Genomic DNA, 14,537 nt, shown 5'->3' with positions numbered 1-14,537 from the left:
CACCGCCAAGGGACTGTTGGTCGCCCTCCCGGTAGTACAGTAAGTTGCTGGAATTAAGGATTATCGAGTCCTCCCCCTCTCTTCGGACTTCAGATAGCCCAATGATATCCCAGCGTAACTTACTAATAGCTTCTTCCAATTCTGTGAGCTTTGCGTCGGTCCTCAATGTGCGCGTGTTGTAGGTTGCCAGGTCCAGTCGTCGTCGTTGATGGTAGCCGGGTCTCCCCCGGGGATTCTTCGCACCCCATGCCCTGTTTCTAAAGCAGCTACCGTGACTAGGAAGAGCAGGACTGCCGGGGACTAGGGGCCAATTCTTTGGTGTGTATATCATAGGGGGGGTTGTGCCATAATCGCCACGCTTGGCAGGCGGGTTGGCGATCGCAGTTCTGGCCAAGATGGGTAGAAGACGCTGCTGCCCGTCTTCTTCTGACAATTTTTTCCTTAGTCGCCTTTTACGACACCCACAGGATAAGAAGGGGGTGGTGCTATTCTAGGCCGGCACCACACGGCATTTTAAATACGGCAAAATTTAAATACATGTAAAATAAAAAAAATGATAGGATACAAGCGGAGAGAGGCGATACAAAAAGGTGAGTAAGTCCTATAAAGTAGACTGAAGTTGGAAGAGGTATATGAGAAGAATTGATACCCAAAATAATAACGCACACACTCAACATAGCCTAGGGAAACCCTGTGTCGCAGGTGCCATGGACACACACATAGACAACCACAAATTACACCCAAACTCACGAGATAAATAATGTAGGCCATACAAATATTTCTCCCGGCCCGGGAATCGAACCTGGGACCTCTGCGTGACATCCGGCATGGTAACCGTTCGGCCACGCAAGCAGTTATCAGGTCAGTTATTATATAGTTATCGGAGCAGAATCTCTTGCGATAGAAAATAATGTCGCGTATTTAATTTACATTATGATAGGGCCTTAGAGCATTTGCCTACTGAGTCCGATCCACATCAGTTAAAATCCGAGAAATTACGGTTCGAAGTAGTCGTAGTTACTTTCGGGGCTCCGTCACTCGCTCAAGGTTACATGATAAGTGCCCATCGCTGAGTGCGCCGACGTCGGCGTAAATGGTCAAAGGGTGTTGCACGCACATCTGAATGGTCGTACGGCATGTTTCGTAGGAAAAATGTCGCAATGTCGAAATCTCGTATTTATTGGTCAGTGGATGGATGTAAAAATAGGAAAACTGACAATAAATTATCATTTTTTTCATTAGCGAAATATCCTTACTGTCGATTCTTTGTGCCTTAAAATCCTAAGAATTTAAGTTGGTATGGTCTGTTCCAATCCATTTTAGACAAAAAGTAAACAAACCTTGTTGGTTAAACTTCTAAAGCAAACACTCAATAAATCGGATAAGCAACACTTTCACATATATTTCGAAGATTTCTACTTGATCTCGTCACTTTTTCCAACAATATTCATTTGAATAGCATCGTGAAATCGTATTTGAAAAATGGTAGTTCAAAAGTGAGGTCATTTTTCATCTTTTATGACTTCTCTATGGTTGCATAGTGCTGTACGACAAAAAACATTCCGTTCATTCAATTACAGTTTTTGTAATCGATTGGGAAATCGAAAATTTCAATCGCAATCAAACTAGTATCTAAGTGCAAATATTTGAAGGATTTAAAATTAAGATTTCGGAAATTTTAAATTTATGCTTTTATAGGTTATGTATTTTTACTATTCATTTAAGGAAAACCGCTAGTATGACTCAATTAAAGAAATTACTAGTTTGTTTACTTTTTGTTTAAAATGGATTGAAAAAGTTACAGGATGTGATCTACGAATTATGAGATTTTTAAATATTTAATATCATGCCTAATGTAAGAAAATACAAAGTTATTTTCAACTATTTGACTTTTAGTGTGTGTAAGCGAGATTCAAGCAAACGGTTTTCAAATCATTTCTTTCTATGTTCTACCGTTCTACTTTGTTTTTATTGTACTTACCCACTTTTTTATCGGTACCTAATCTAGTTAAGGACCTAAAAGATTTTATAATAACGCTTGCGCACCGCGTCCGATCCTAGTCCGAACACAGCGGTGGTGACGGTTGCTTGAAGGGAAGGGAAACAGCAAGTGTCGATAAATACTCGTATAATATACGTATACATATAAAATTAAATTAAAAGTGGACACACCGAATGAGTGTGTGTTATTACTGAATAGTAATAATTATAAATAAATTTCTTGCTATCTTGTTTAAGTTCGTCATAATTATCATAAAATGTTTCTTTGAAAAGTCAATTTAATAGGAGAAGGTACCCAAAGTGTACCCAAAACTTTTTAGTTCTTCTGCGTCTTCGTATAATAACAATGCCGAAAGTTGACGGAGATTGAAAGGCCAAATAGTTAGTAGTAATCTCTAGGTGTACAAGCGATATTCCTATTTTCTCGGATTCGTATCGGACTAGTGCACAAGCGACATCCGAAGTCGGTCCGAGTTTTCTAGATTTGTATATTCGGAACGGATGCGAATCGGACGCAGGCGCAAACGCTCTTAGCAGTAGCGACAGCTAGTATAAGATAAAATTGTTGATACTGATGTCATCATCGTGGAAGAGAATCTTAGTTCTTTATATACGAATATTATTATAAGTACCATACAGCACCACAGTTTTGAGGATATTGTAATAGTAACAGCACTTTCAGTACGTACTGAAAATGTAATGTTTGCACCTACTAGCATTCCGGGTGTGAATACACCAGCAAGCTATTTATTATTTCTTAACAGAAATACATAATATTTAAAACTGGCTACTCGTATATACCATTTTTAGCTTCATAACCACTATAATTGTAGAATCATTGTAATGTAATCATGTACTCCAGTAACCTGAAACGTAAACGCATAACCATGCGTGCATTCCTCGCCGCGGTCATACATTCGCAGTCCACTTTCTAACCATACATAATAAGAAGTAACGACGGCGTCTGTGGCGTGAGAAAGCCTGTAGAGGGTGCTAAAGTGCTATAGTGGAACAAGATATGGCACCGGAAAAGGAAATAGTTGAGTGTCACTCTAATTTTAAGTGTCACTCTAATTTTAAAAGCTCGGAACAATGAAGTATGCATAAATAATTAGTTTACATCTACGCTTAGTGAAATAAAGAGAGTTAATCTTATTACACCTCTTCTTCTCTCCCCTTTTATAGAAATACGCCTACTCTAATGCCATACGGAGGGAAAGGAATGTTAAAGTTCATGGTCTTCGTTTTATTTAAAATGCTATGTTATTTGGAAGAAAAAATTCTAATGATTGAGGCTTTCGATCAGTGTAGGGCTAAAGGTTTTTTTTTCAAATTTGGCAGGTTAAATTCCCGATTTTTTTTTTTTGGCGATTATTTAAAAATCTTTGAATACAGTTCGATTTGTTTTTAAAATCAAAATGAAGTCTTTTTTCAGTAAAATGTTCTATCTACGGTATTTGAGGTCTTCCCCTCCGTGTGGCATAGCCGTAAGACGCCCTGTATAAGGCACAAAAATTCGTACATAGACTTGACAAGGCTGTATGCATGATATTCAAAAGAGACTCACCGCAACAAAGGCTGCCCGTCAAGAATGTGATGTATTGTAGGTGGAGAGGAAAGTTCAAGTCCTCGCGAGAGTAAAATGGTTTCGCTCGCGTCTGGCGCGGCTTCACCCTCCGCAGTCGAGGGACTCGAGCCCATCATTGCCAGCACTTGAACTTCCATTATCGTAGCTGTATAAAAAAATATTTGCAATATTCAGAGTACATATTTAAATTAGCTTGATTCTAATTTGTATTTAATCCACAGCAATATTATAAATGCGAAAGTGACTGTTACGTTTTCACGTCTACACCGCTGAACCAATTTTGATGTATAGAGATAGATGGGATCTAGGTTAAGGACATAGGATACTTTTTGTCACATAAATAAATCTTAAATGGAGTGAAATAGGGGATGAAAGTTGGTATGGAAAACCAATATAACTATTAAAATTGGTATGGTCCAGTAGGCTACTCGAAGTACTTATTACACACCAGCTAGTGATTAATAAGTCTAGCTAGTCTTTCATAATTATTTAGGTAAACAATACTTACAAAATGAAAGTGGCGGTATGTCCAGATCTGGCGCTAGAAGTCTTGACGCACAAGCAGCTCCGGCATAGACGAGCTCCATCTCCAAAGCTACTAAGCCTTGCCGTTGCGATGTGAATGGAGTGTCTTCATAGCCCATGCACAGACAGCGAAAGCCGAAATGATTTTCTTCACTGTGGTAAGTATAGAATGAATAATAGGTTAGATAGATTGTACCACATTAATTTGAGAAAAGCATAACTGTTAAACTAAACATTGAACTAATGGCACAATATTGACTTCAAATGTTCGTGTTGTCAGAAACTTTTTATTAAAAATTTGCGCAATACGGCGAAGGGCAAACATATTTATGTATTCCACGAATTTATATTCTAAACATTTACTTCACCACATATGCCAATAATGGTGTTAGTAGACAATGGCATTTGTAAAAACGTGGAAAAGAGACATGACGACACCACTAGGCATTCCTATACATCGTTTTCACCTCATCAACTGCCCCAACTGATATTTATGATGTAATTCAGGAAGACTTACGACCTTATTCTGTTTTCAAAAGCGATAATTTTTCATTGATCGTTGTGTCTTATGTACATTTACTATATGAGTAATTTTCAGGTTAGATTTATTTACCTAATTTCGGCGGCAATTTTTATTATATAAATATTCTAGAATATTCATATATCATGGTGTATTACTTAATATTGGAATGTAGGATCCTGAAATATTATTCATATTTCACGACATTACAGTCGAATACTTAAATTATAAAAATTGCCACCGAAATTAGGTAGACAAAACTAACCTGAAACTTATACATATATGAACATAACTCATTGATGTAATGACTTTGACACGAGGCACACCTCAAGATGGGGTTTACAACGGAAAACAATTCGCCTAATGCTACTAACAACAGCTTATCAAAGAGTGACAATAGTGACAATAATCGTTTCTAGTGGCAAACTTCTACACAAATACTCACTTGTTGATCTTATTGTATTCTGTCAGGTAGTCTGAAGATGTCTCCAATGAGAACACCACTTCGTTACCGGGCACCAAAAGCGCCTTTTGAGGCCATTCAGATTGACTGCAATGATAAATGTGGTCTTATTTACTAAACGTAAAGGTCTCTCCATGTTGGTAAAAAGCTGTCAAGCCAAACTTTCAAAAGGTTGTTTTTACGACGTCCTTGGAGATCAATACCCACTTTTTAACAATTCCGCAATACGGCAAGGGTAAATAAACCTAACCTCAATTATTCGGTATTAAGTTTAGTATGTAGTAGCTTTGGATTGTTCTATTATGAAATATGTATATTTGAAATAAATATACTTATAAGCATTTATTTCAATATAGCGACGTACTTACACGTTAGCTAGTTTAGGTGTAACGCTGATGTAAGTGCAGTTGTAATGCATGCAAGGGGCGTCGGCGTCGCCTTCGTCACCGAGGTCCTCAACTTCACCCGTGTCTGATGTCAGTTGTATGACACGCTTTAAACAAACGACTATATTAGGGACACATGAGTATCTTAGATAAATACTGAACCTATTTAAACAAGCAGCATTCTTCAACAAAATATAATTTTTACGGACTTATAAAAACAACACTAAAAGCTTTATGATGTATACGCGGTACCAACTCAAATCAGGAAAACCCAACTCTAACCTTCCTGACGCGGTGACCCAATGACTGTTCCCGTCAGGGCAACTTTTCGCTATTAGGTCATTTGGAGGGCGCTCAGATAGCAAAATAACAGAAATTAATTTAACAATAGTAAGTAAACAGAGATTTAATAATTATGTATTGTTCATTATTAAATACCTCACTGTACACTGCTAGTAATAAGGGCTTTTGTTCCTATTAAAGAACAAAAACAAAAAGTGCAGATTTGTCTATGTTTCGCTAGATAAAAAGCCTTAATAGAATTATTTGTTGCTACGCGCGGTATTGCGACACGACAATAGACAGTAAAAGGGGTTGAAGTCGATATTTTTAGACTAAACCGATAAGAAAAACTCGACATGAAACTGTGTAACCTGGTATCTACGTATGCGATTCATACACGATGTATTATTGTTTGATTTTGATATGTTGTGTTTGTGTTTTATAATAGTTCTCTAAGGAGCCATGTAGTTGTGGTAGAAAACGTATGTATTATGTAAAATGTATGTATTCTATACAAGAACTTGTATGAGTGAATGATGATGAATAGTAGTTTATTTAACGTCTGCGATTTTTACGTCGTTTTTGAAAAATTCTTCCAGGGGTTGCCAATTACTTTTCGGTTTATACTAAATGTAGAAAAATGAATGAAATAGTGAATGAATGATGCTCTACCTTATATACCTTGCGGTAGGGCGGGTCAAGTACCCGCACTTCATTTGAACAGTGGCATCTGTGTTTAGGCGTACCAGCCACGGCGTAAATTGTCAATGTGTCCTCAGGTTGAGCGGTGACACTTCGAGGATCCATTTCCAAAACTATCCAAGATACGGTTGCAGGGAATAATACTCTGCAAAAATTATTAGTAAAAATATACACACTACAACTATACGGCAAGAAAAATTAACGCTTCTTGCCAACGTACGTTAGGGACCTTTCAAGTTTAATATTGAATCATTTACAGGATTCAGATTCAGATTCATTTATTTCCCAAATATAATATTACAGTATTAATTGCACTACATGTCAAAGTATAACAAATTACATTGAGATCGTCAGACAAAAATAAAAATAACAATACATTAATAACAATATTGTTGTCATTAAATTACATATCAAATATCATTCTCCATCAAGAATCGTCATAAGTTGATAACAAATATGCAAAAGGACGAAAATGCGATAAAAATTTAAATATAATAGAAAATACTCAATAGCGTTACATTTTTAAGTCGATAAATTAATTTACAGAGTATAAAGGGTTTCCCAAGAAAGGTAATTCCACAGGGGCATGTTGTTTTTAAATAATGCACAAAAGCTCGTAATAAAACGAATTCTCACCTCATACTCGTAACGGTAGCTTGTTTGTAAGGATGATCACTCTCGACCCATGCATAAAACTGTGTGGTTGTCGAACAGATCTCGTCAACGCTGGGCACCAAAAGGTTCATTGCCGCAACGTGTGGCAGCAGTTTATGTATCATCTCCAGGAGTTTGATAACGCTCTGTAAAAGAAATAAGTTAAATGTCAATGGCAGAAAAACAATATGAAATGTACTGTATTTACTTCTTTAAAAGCTTGTAGCACTTAATCTGGATATAGTAAAGATGAATTCATATTACTACAGTGTTTACAAGGTTTTAAATAATTTCAATGGTTATATTGTATTAAACGCAAGTACAATATTTTTCATTATTAGCAGTAGAGCTCATTGTAAAAGAGTTCGTGCGTCCAGAGAAGTACTGCCACCTTACTTATTTCTGCCGCCAAGCAGTAATGTCAGTATTAGTGTGTTCCAGTTTTGGATGATAAGGGTGCTGGTGAAATCACAGGCACTTGAGACTTGTCAACTTATGTCTCAGGGTGACAGGCGCAGCGGCTGTGCCCTTTAGATCTTTGCGACTTAAAGCTCTGAGTGGCACTGCAACTATTATGGACAGGCGTGTACCTTAGAATCATCCAAGCCATCGAGGTTAGCCAAAGTGTACGGCAGTAAAGTATTTATGGCAGGAGAATGCTGCAATACTGCAGCGTTTTTTCTCAGATCTTCGGCTGTCAATTCGTTGCGTAGAGTGCAGAATAGCTCAGCTCCTCTCTCCATAACCATCGACGCAACACGTAGGGTTATACTTCGGATAGCCGTTATTAAAGAATCCGTACTTTGCGACGGGTCGTTGGTGAGAGATTTAGATGTACTGCAAGATGTTAAAAACAAAGTTTATTATAGCGTGTCCACCATTTCCTAAAAGGTGAAAGGTTTTGTTAAGTGACAATCCCTTCCTTTCTACGTAAGTTTTGATTACAGCGTCTCTTCCTACCGACATTTAAAATATACGAGAAAGACACTATAACCTGGGCGTGCACAGGAACATTTTATATTCTGACCCCATATCAGCCAGTGTACAGGGTTGTCACAGACCGTTGTCACCACAGACATGTATCTAGATAGACGCCGCAAGTATACGTACTTCGCGTGCCCAAAGTATGTGAAATTCACTTACTTGCCGCTGCTACACTTCAGAACGCGCTCGACCGTTATCGTAGATAAACACCAGTCGAAAACGCGAAAAATGCATAATTGTGCCATTATAAACTGCAAATGCACCATAACTGTGGGAAAACGGGTAAACAGAGACGTTTCTTTCCACGGGCAAGTGATTTTGTAACCAGAAGATGCATAATTTATTTTAAAAACAATTATTTTGGTTTTGTATGAATTGCGAGAAACCAAATATGCAACCCAGTGTATGTCTCATGATTTGTAATACATTGCGGCTTTTACTTGGCGCGACATATTTGTGATCCTTTGTTAATACGCCTTGAATATCGAACGAACGCACTTTTGTATAATGCATTCAATTTCGTGGTACGGCCGCTTGTACATTCTTTTGGGCAAATTTAACATTTAGTGATTTAGGCAACACTGCCTAGGCTTTAGGCTTTCTCTGTTGTCTCGATTCCGATCGATTTTGAAAACAAAGGGATTAAAAATTATTATGACCTTAGCAATATTATAAAAATATTCTATTACTAACTCTTTTGTAACGTTTCGTTTTTTTTTTTTTTTTTTCAGTTTTGTAGTATCTATTATCAGCTTATCTGAAATTTCGATAATTTTTGCAGCACGTGGCCTCGATTGTCCGAATATAGTGAGCAAATAATTACATACATAGTACGAGTAATATAAAACAATATAAAATGGGAAGAATGTAACAGTGCGCTGTCTTTACAAAAATCTAGAGTTAGTCATACATATGAGTTCGTTGCTTTCAAGGACAAGGGTGGTCTAGTATGTCCCACCAAAAATGCTATTCAAATATCATAAATAAATAGTAGCAGTCAGAAATTCGAGATATCACGACCAAATCACAAAATCTTTATACGAGGCCGACATAAAGTAAACCTCTTCTGATTAGTAAGTTTTTACGATATTTTGTCAGCAGTAACATTTTCAGTTGTCTTGCCATTCGCTAATTTGATCAATCACCGACGGAAAATCATCTAGTAAATTTATTTAAGGCAGTTGCAAGTTCATATATTGACGTCCGTTTTCATTATTTAAATCAATCGATAAGATCTTCTATTACAAAACGACGGTTATATAAGAAGCTTATTTTATTTGAAGGACAATAATTTTAATATTTGAAGTTGATTAAAAATTGAAGTTTCAATTTTTAAGTAACCAAAATTTTTTTAAAACAACTTGTAATAAAGGACATAACTATCTTGTTTTGGTATCTTTCTACTAAATTAATATTTCACGACTACTTGTAATCAACGAATACTTGAATCGATTAATTGAATGGAATACGTGTACTCCGTTCAATCAATCGCTTTCATCAATCGGATCGGATCGAATCGGATCAATCGGAGGTTTCCCATCACTAAATAGTTCTTGTGACGTCATGGTGGATGCATAAAATGTGGCACGCTCGGTTTTCATACAAATTGCTGTACTTGCGGCGTCTATCTAGATGTATGTCTATAGTTGTCACTGACTTCATCCTATTCTCAAGAGGCTAGTATTCTCCGTATTTTCCAGATAGGCATCGTTCAGTGACAGTATTAATTTCAACATATGATATTATGACTATACTATACCTATGACTAAACTATACCTAAAATAAATAAGACAGGGTATCTGCCCCCTTGCAAGCGTAGTCCCGTTGAAGCTCAAGGAACAAGAGGCGAAACGGAACGTGGTGTCATCCGGGCCCTTCACAGATGGCAAACCGCAATCGCCGTTGGCTGTTCGGCCGCCGTGGTTGCATAGTCTTATCGCGTAACGCAGATCCTCCTGGAAAATATAGATGTGTGTAAAAAATAGCATAGGCGAATATTGGAAACAGTGAGGTCATATTGAAATACTGATTATTTTCATTACTTAATTCACATTGAATGCCCTGTCAAAAACGAATGCTACGCTGTAGATATAGTACATAATGCGAGTTAGCTACGTCGTAATTAAGAAATATACTATAAACTACGGTAATACAGCTGACAAATCAATACTGGGAACGCAATCAATAAAAATCATTGGTTTTACCTTGATGTTAACGATTAAAACTGTAAAATAGCCTGTCAAAGTTAAATAAGTTACAAACCTTCAAAGGTACAGGTTTATCGAACTTGAGCTGCACCATGTCGTGCTGGCATTCAGCCGCCGAGAAAGCACCATGGGCCATTTCCACGCTCACCCAGCAGTGAGAGGGATTCGTGTCCTCAACGCCGCTGCGCAACTGTCGAGGAATCCTGTTTTTAGTACTAGTAGTAGTCTAATATGTTTCTATTTATTTAGCCTATACTACTATTAATACTAGTAGAGTCTAAAGTATATGATGATGAACCCCGACCATATAGCGGCACACAATAACTCTTATGAATGTAGTTGACAAACGTGATATTTGATTCATCCTATATCAAAAGAAACCCATTCAAATGTGTAAAAATAACATTCGAAGTAAAGAAATAATGAACTCACCCGAACGTCGTGTAACAACTCCAAGGAATATTCGTAATTTCCCATTCCGCCATATACGCAGACGCCCACAAGCATGATGCCAGGACGATCGACGGTAAAGCAAATCGCGTCGGGACTGCCGTTGCCGGTGTTCCACGCACGCGATTGGTTCATACGCATGAAACGCGACGGCGTTATTAGATGCTTCACTGTGTTTGTCTCTTGATCCTCCTAAAGAAATATAGAAAATCCGTTAAAAAATAAATACAATTAAAAAAAGATGTGTATTATGTTGTAACTCATGCGATAAATACAACCGTTCCTAAATTTCAATTAATAATTAACTACCACTTACCCTAATGTTGGTGGCACTGTAAGATAACTCCGCGACAATTCTGGTCGTCAACTTGCAACTGAACTCTGATAGTCGTTCGTATTGCTTAATTTCGCCATGATCGTGCGGCTGTCCGCATTGACGCGTCATCATCTGTTGCTTTATAGGGATCATTACAATGTCAAGCAACTTTGGTATCACATCCAGTAAATTCCATTCCTTGTGACATGGTTTTGTGTCCAATGAGTCCACTGGCTGAAATGCAAGAGTCAATTGATCAATTGAATTTTATTATACCTATTTGCTTATGTTACATTCCTCTTTGAAGATAAAATTTATTGAAACTAAATATAAATTTCAGTAACAAACCTTTATAGTTTCTCTGTTATTTGCTCGCGGTGGAACCGGGGGTGGTTTCTGACCGTGCGAAGACCGAGGCACTGTAGCTGACTTCAAAGACGGCATTTCTTTCATGATCTTACTGTCAGATCTTCGACTTTCAATAGCCATAAGACTATTCTGAGTAACAGGGACAATGTATTGTAGGACATCGCGAAGGCTTTTTGAGGCGCACATCGCTGCGCAACTAGAAGTCAGTTCGCGAATCTGAGACTGGGGTACCACGCCGTCCTACGGGAGTAATAAAATCAAATTAAACTAGTGTTACTGAGAACAAATGAGTCATGGTGGTAGTTAGTAAACTCGGCTACAATTGTTATGACTTCACATTGAATTGCGTACATGAAATGTATTTGGCTGTTTTCTTAATTTTTATTTCTTGGCGTTCTATTAAACTTTATTTCGACTGCACACTACTATCGGGTAATTTTCCAGAAAACAAATCTGAAAAATTGGAATAATATAATTCGATGGCTATTATTATGTTCCACGGTTAGATATACCTTTTAAAGTTTTATTTAGCGTGAATTATAAAATAAAATTGTATAGCTAAAAGAGAAAAACGAGAATTAAATGATGGACAACAGCAAAAAAGAACCATAGGTAAAAAAAATCTTTATGATGGCTCCATCGTTTTCGTTCAGTATATTGAACTTACGACAAGTGTTGACTGTCAAATGTGTAAAATATAGGAAAAATATTCGGAACTGTATTCATTTTTCTAAAAAATATGATTTTTTAAATGGAAATTTTTCCATGACCTATTGCACACATAAAAATCGAAGGAATACTTTTAAAACGTCATCTATTGGTAAATTATTCAACTACGACTTGAAAAGTGTCTTTCGAATGTCAAAAGAAAACTGCATTGGTACACCTGTATGCTGATCACACAAATTATGAAAATTTACCTACCTTTACGTGAAACAGTAGCGAGCATAAATGATTCCACTTTAATGTCGGAGTGGGAAAAAAGGCATGGTAGCACGCTGTAATTGTCTCATGACATTCCTTCAGTACTGAGTTGGTCAATTCCAACGCAAACTGCACGTAGCACACTCTGTGGGCCTTATTTTTGCCTGGCTTCCGTGGTAACATCGAGCAGGCAGGCGTCGGATCAGACATGACACCCTGTATCAAATTCCTCACATCGGCGATTGGTTCAAAATAGGACATATATTCATGAGAGTTCCGTTTTTTGGCGTCTTGCGGATAGATCTCGTTTATGTACGATTTAACAAGCCTAAGGCAAGCTCTGATGACATAAACTAATCTTTTCTGATGTTTCATCATAGTCAACTTCTGATAATTTATGGGTATCTGGCCATTTGTTTCTAAAACAATGTCTTTGAACGTGTTCCAACTATAATGCAACAGTGTTATCAAAGATCTAAAGCATTGTACTGTGACTTTTCTGGATATGTTCTTAGACAAAATTATAACGGGATCATCAAGTTCCGCGCTCCTGATGGGAATAGCTTGGTCTGGGCTGACAATATTGTACAGCAGAGAAGGTATTTGGCCTGCATTGACGTCTGTGCCGTTGTTCGATTTTTTAGAAGTTTTGAAATGAAACCCAATTTCGTCATTGATGACCATAGCTTGACCTGACGATCCACAGTCGCTTGAAGGTCCATTTATGCAGGCCCATGCGATGTACCACCGATTAGCCTACAAAATATAACAAGTATTAATTTGCGCAGTCTTTCGATCTATTGCGATGAAGTCATCAACAACTTACCGTCAATGGTATGGGTGCATCAAATAATACTGGATATCTGTCTCTGGGGGCGCACTCGTAAACCACCTCGTCACTTTCTGCAATTAAGTCACCATCGCCTTCCTGATCACCGCCTTCAGAACCAATGTCAAACAACTTAATCTTCGCTGTGTAATCACCGCGACCACCATACAAACCAAAACCCCCTGAAAAATTACAAGATTTAGTGAGGAAAACTTAAAATACACCCAAAACAGTCAGCATTGGGCTTTTCCATCTATAACAGTAATGTTTGGACACCTATACGTTTGCTCTAGGAAGCATGATATGATAGACTATCATAATCTTTTTCAATGTCATATTATAAACGTTGTCACTTGTACATACCCAGCAAGATGTCAGTATCGCACATAAACCGGATAGCCTCGACGGAATGTCCAGAGTAGCCCCAGCCACCGCCATGGCTCTCAAATCTGTTTACTGTTTGAAAGTCCTCCTTCACTGGCACGATGGGAGACGATGCATTATCTCTTTTGCACTCCATTTGATTCAATCTGATCAAAATATTAGAAATTTATTGTTATTGTATACTTATTAATAATTATAACTATCGAACATTCAGCAAACTTACCTGGTGTCATGTGCAAAAGTGAGGGAATCTAAACAACCCAGCAAATGCAACGAGGCATGCATTCTTGTCACGGAACAGCCTAGGACACAAGGAATCGCCAACTCTTGATTGAGAATCGACATAGTTGAAAGAGCAACATTCGTTGGTCGATCTTCATTGTTGAAAGAAAGATCGAGATTCTCAAGATTTTTGAAGTCTTCTAGTCTTTTCATGCTTCCGTAATTAGGATATTCATATTCCGCGTCAACCGAATAAACGTCGGGTTCGTTATTGCAGCACCGCTGCAACTTATGTGGGTCAAAAGCCAGAATGTTGTAACACTTCATAACTCTCATCTGAGGTTGATAGCACCAAAGAACGTCGTACAACGGGTCGAGACAAGCGAGAGAATTTACAAAGTCAACTTGCTCCGGTCCAGTCCAAGCGTTACATGTACCGTCGATTTTGTTTATTGTTATGCATTTGAACGTATGTTCTGGCCTGTTGGGTAGGATTACTGCAAAAGAAAAATATTATTTATTTTTTTGATATTTCATCAAAAAATACTTGACCCCTCTGAGCAAAGACGAGTATTGGTTCAACTTATGATTAACGTTTACTATTTTTCGTTTACTTGCCAACTAACTCTCGTCTCATGTCCAAAGCAGCCAAGCGTTTGAGGGCTACCATCGAAAATCACCAGAGGAAATAACGTCGATGTACTTTGGTAGCTATATCCGTAACCACTGTC

General features: G+C 37.7%; 1 protein-coding gene across 1 annotated transcript in view; it reads right to left on the bottom strand.

The window, feature by feature from the left end:
* Positions 1 to 14,537, bottom strand: part of LOC113225523 (E3 ubiquitin-protein ligase MYCBP2) — a 98,975-nt gene that overhangs the window by 74,153 nt on the left and 10,285 nt on the right. Inside the window, exons 13-28 of the mRNA XM_026457848.1 lie at positions 13,808 to 14,303; positions 13,564 to 13,730; positions 13,198 to 13,382; positions 12,372 to 13,127; positions 11,427 to 11,687; positions 11,079 to 11,312; positions 10,745 to 10,954; positions 10,368 to 10,502; positions 9,882 to 10,060; positions 7,712 to 7,958; positions 7,104 to 7,267; positions 6,438 to 6,612; positions 5,466 to 5,590; positions 5,080 to 5,184; positions 4,098 to 4,267; positions 3,569 to 3,734 (exon numbers count right to left, since the gene is read on the bottom strand). Of these exons, the coding sequence (XP_026313633.1) occupies positions 3,569 to 3,734; positions 4,098 to 4,267; positions 5,080 to 5,184; positions 5,466 to 5,590; positions 6,438 to 6,612; positions 7,104 to 7,267; positions 7,712 to 7,958; positions 9,882 to 10,060; positions 10,368 to 10,502; positions 10,745 to 10,954; positions 11,079 to 11,312; positions 11,427 to 11,687; positions 12,372 to 13,127; positions 13,198 to 13,382; positions 13,564 to 13,730; positions 13,808 to 14,303 (3,775 nt within the window). The remainder of the gene's footprint in view (positions 1 to 3,568; positions 3,735 to 4,097; positions 4,268 to 5,079; positions 5,185 to 5,465; positions 5,591 to 6,437; positions 6,613 to 7,103; positions 7,268 to 7,711; positions 7,959 to 9,881; positions 10,061 to 10,367; positions 10,503 to 10,744; positions 10,955 to 11,078; positions 11,313 to 11,426; positions 11,688 to 12,371; positions 13,128 to 13,197; positions 13,383 to 13,563; positions 13,731 to 13,807; positions 14,304 to 14,537) is intronic.

Source organism: Hyposmocoma kahamanoa, unplaced genomic scaffold (assembly GCF_003589595.1).
Source record: "Hyposmocoma kahamanoa isolate Upper Pololo Valley unplaced genomic scaffold, ASM358959v1 100021, whole genome shotgun sequence".
NCBI lineage: Eukaryota > Metazoa > Arthropoda > Insecta > Lepidoptera > Cosmopterigidae > Hyposmocoma > Hyposmocoma kahamanoa.
This window is presented reverse-complemented; position numbering and strand designations above follow the sequence as displayed.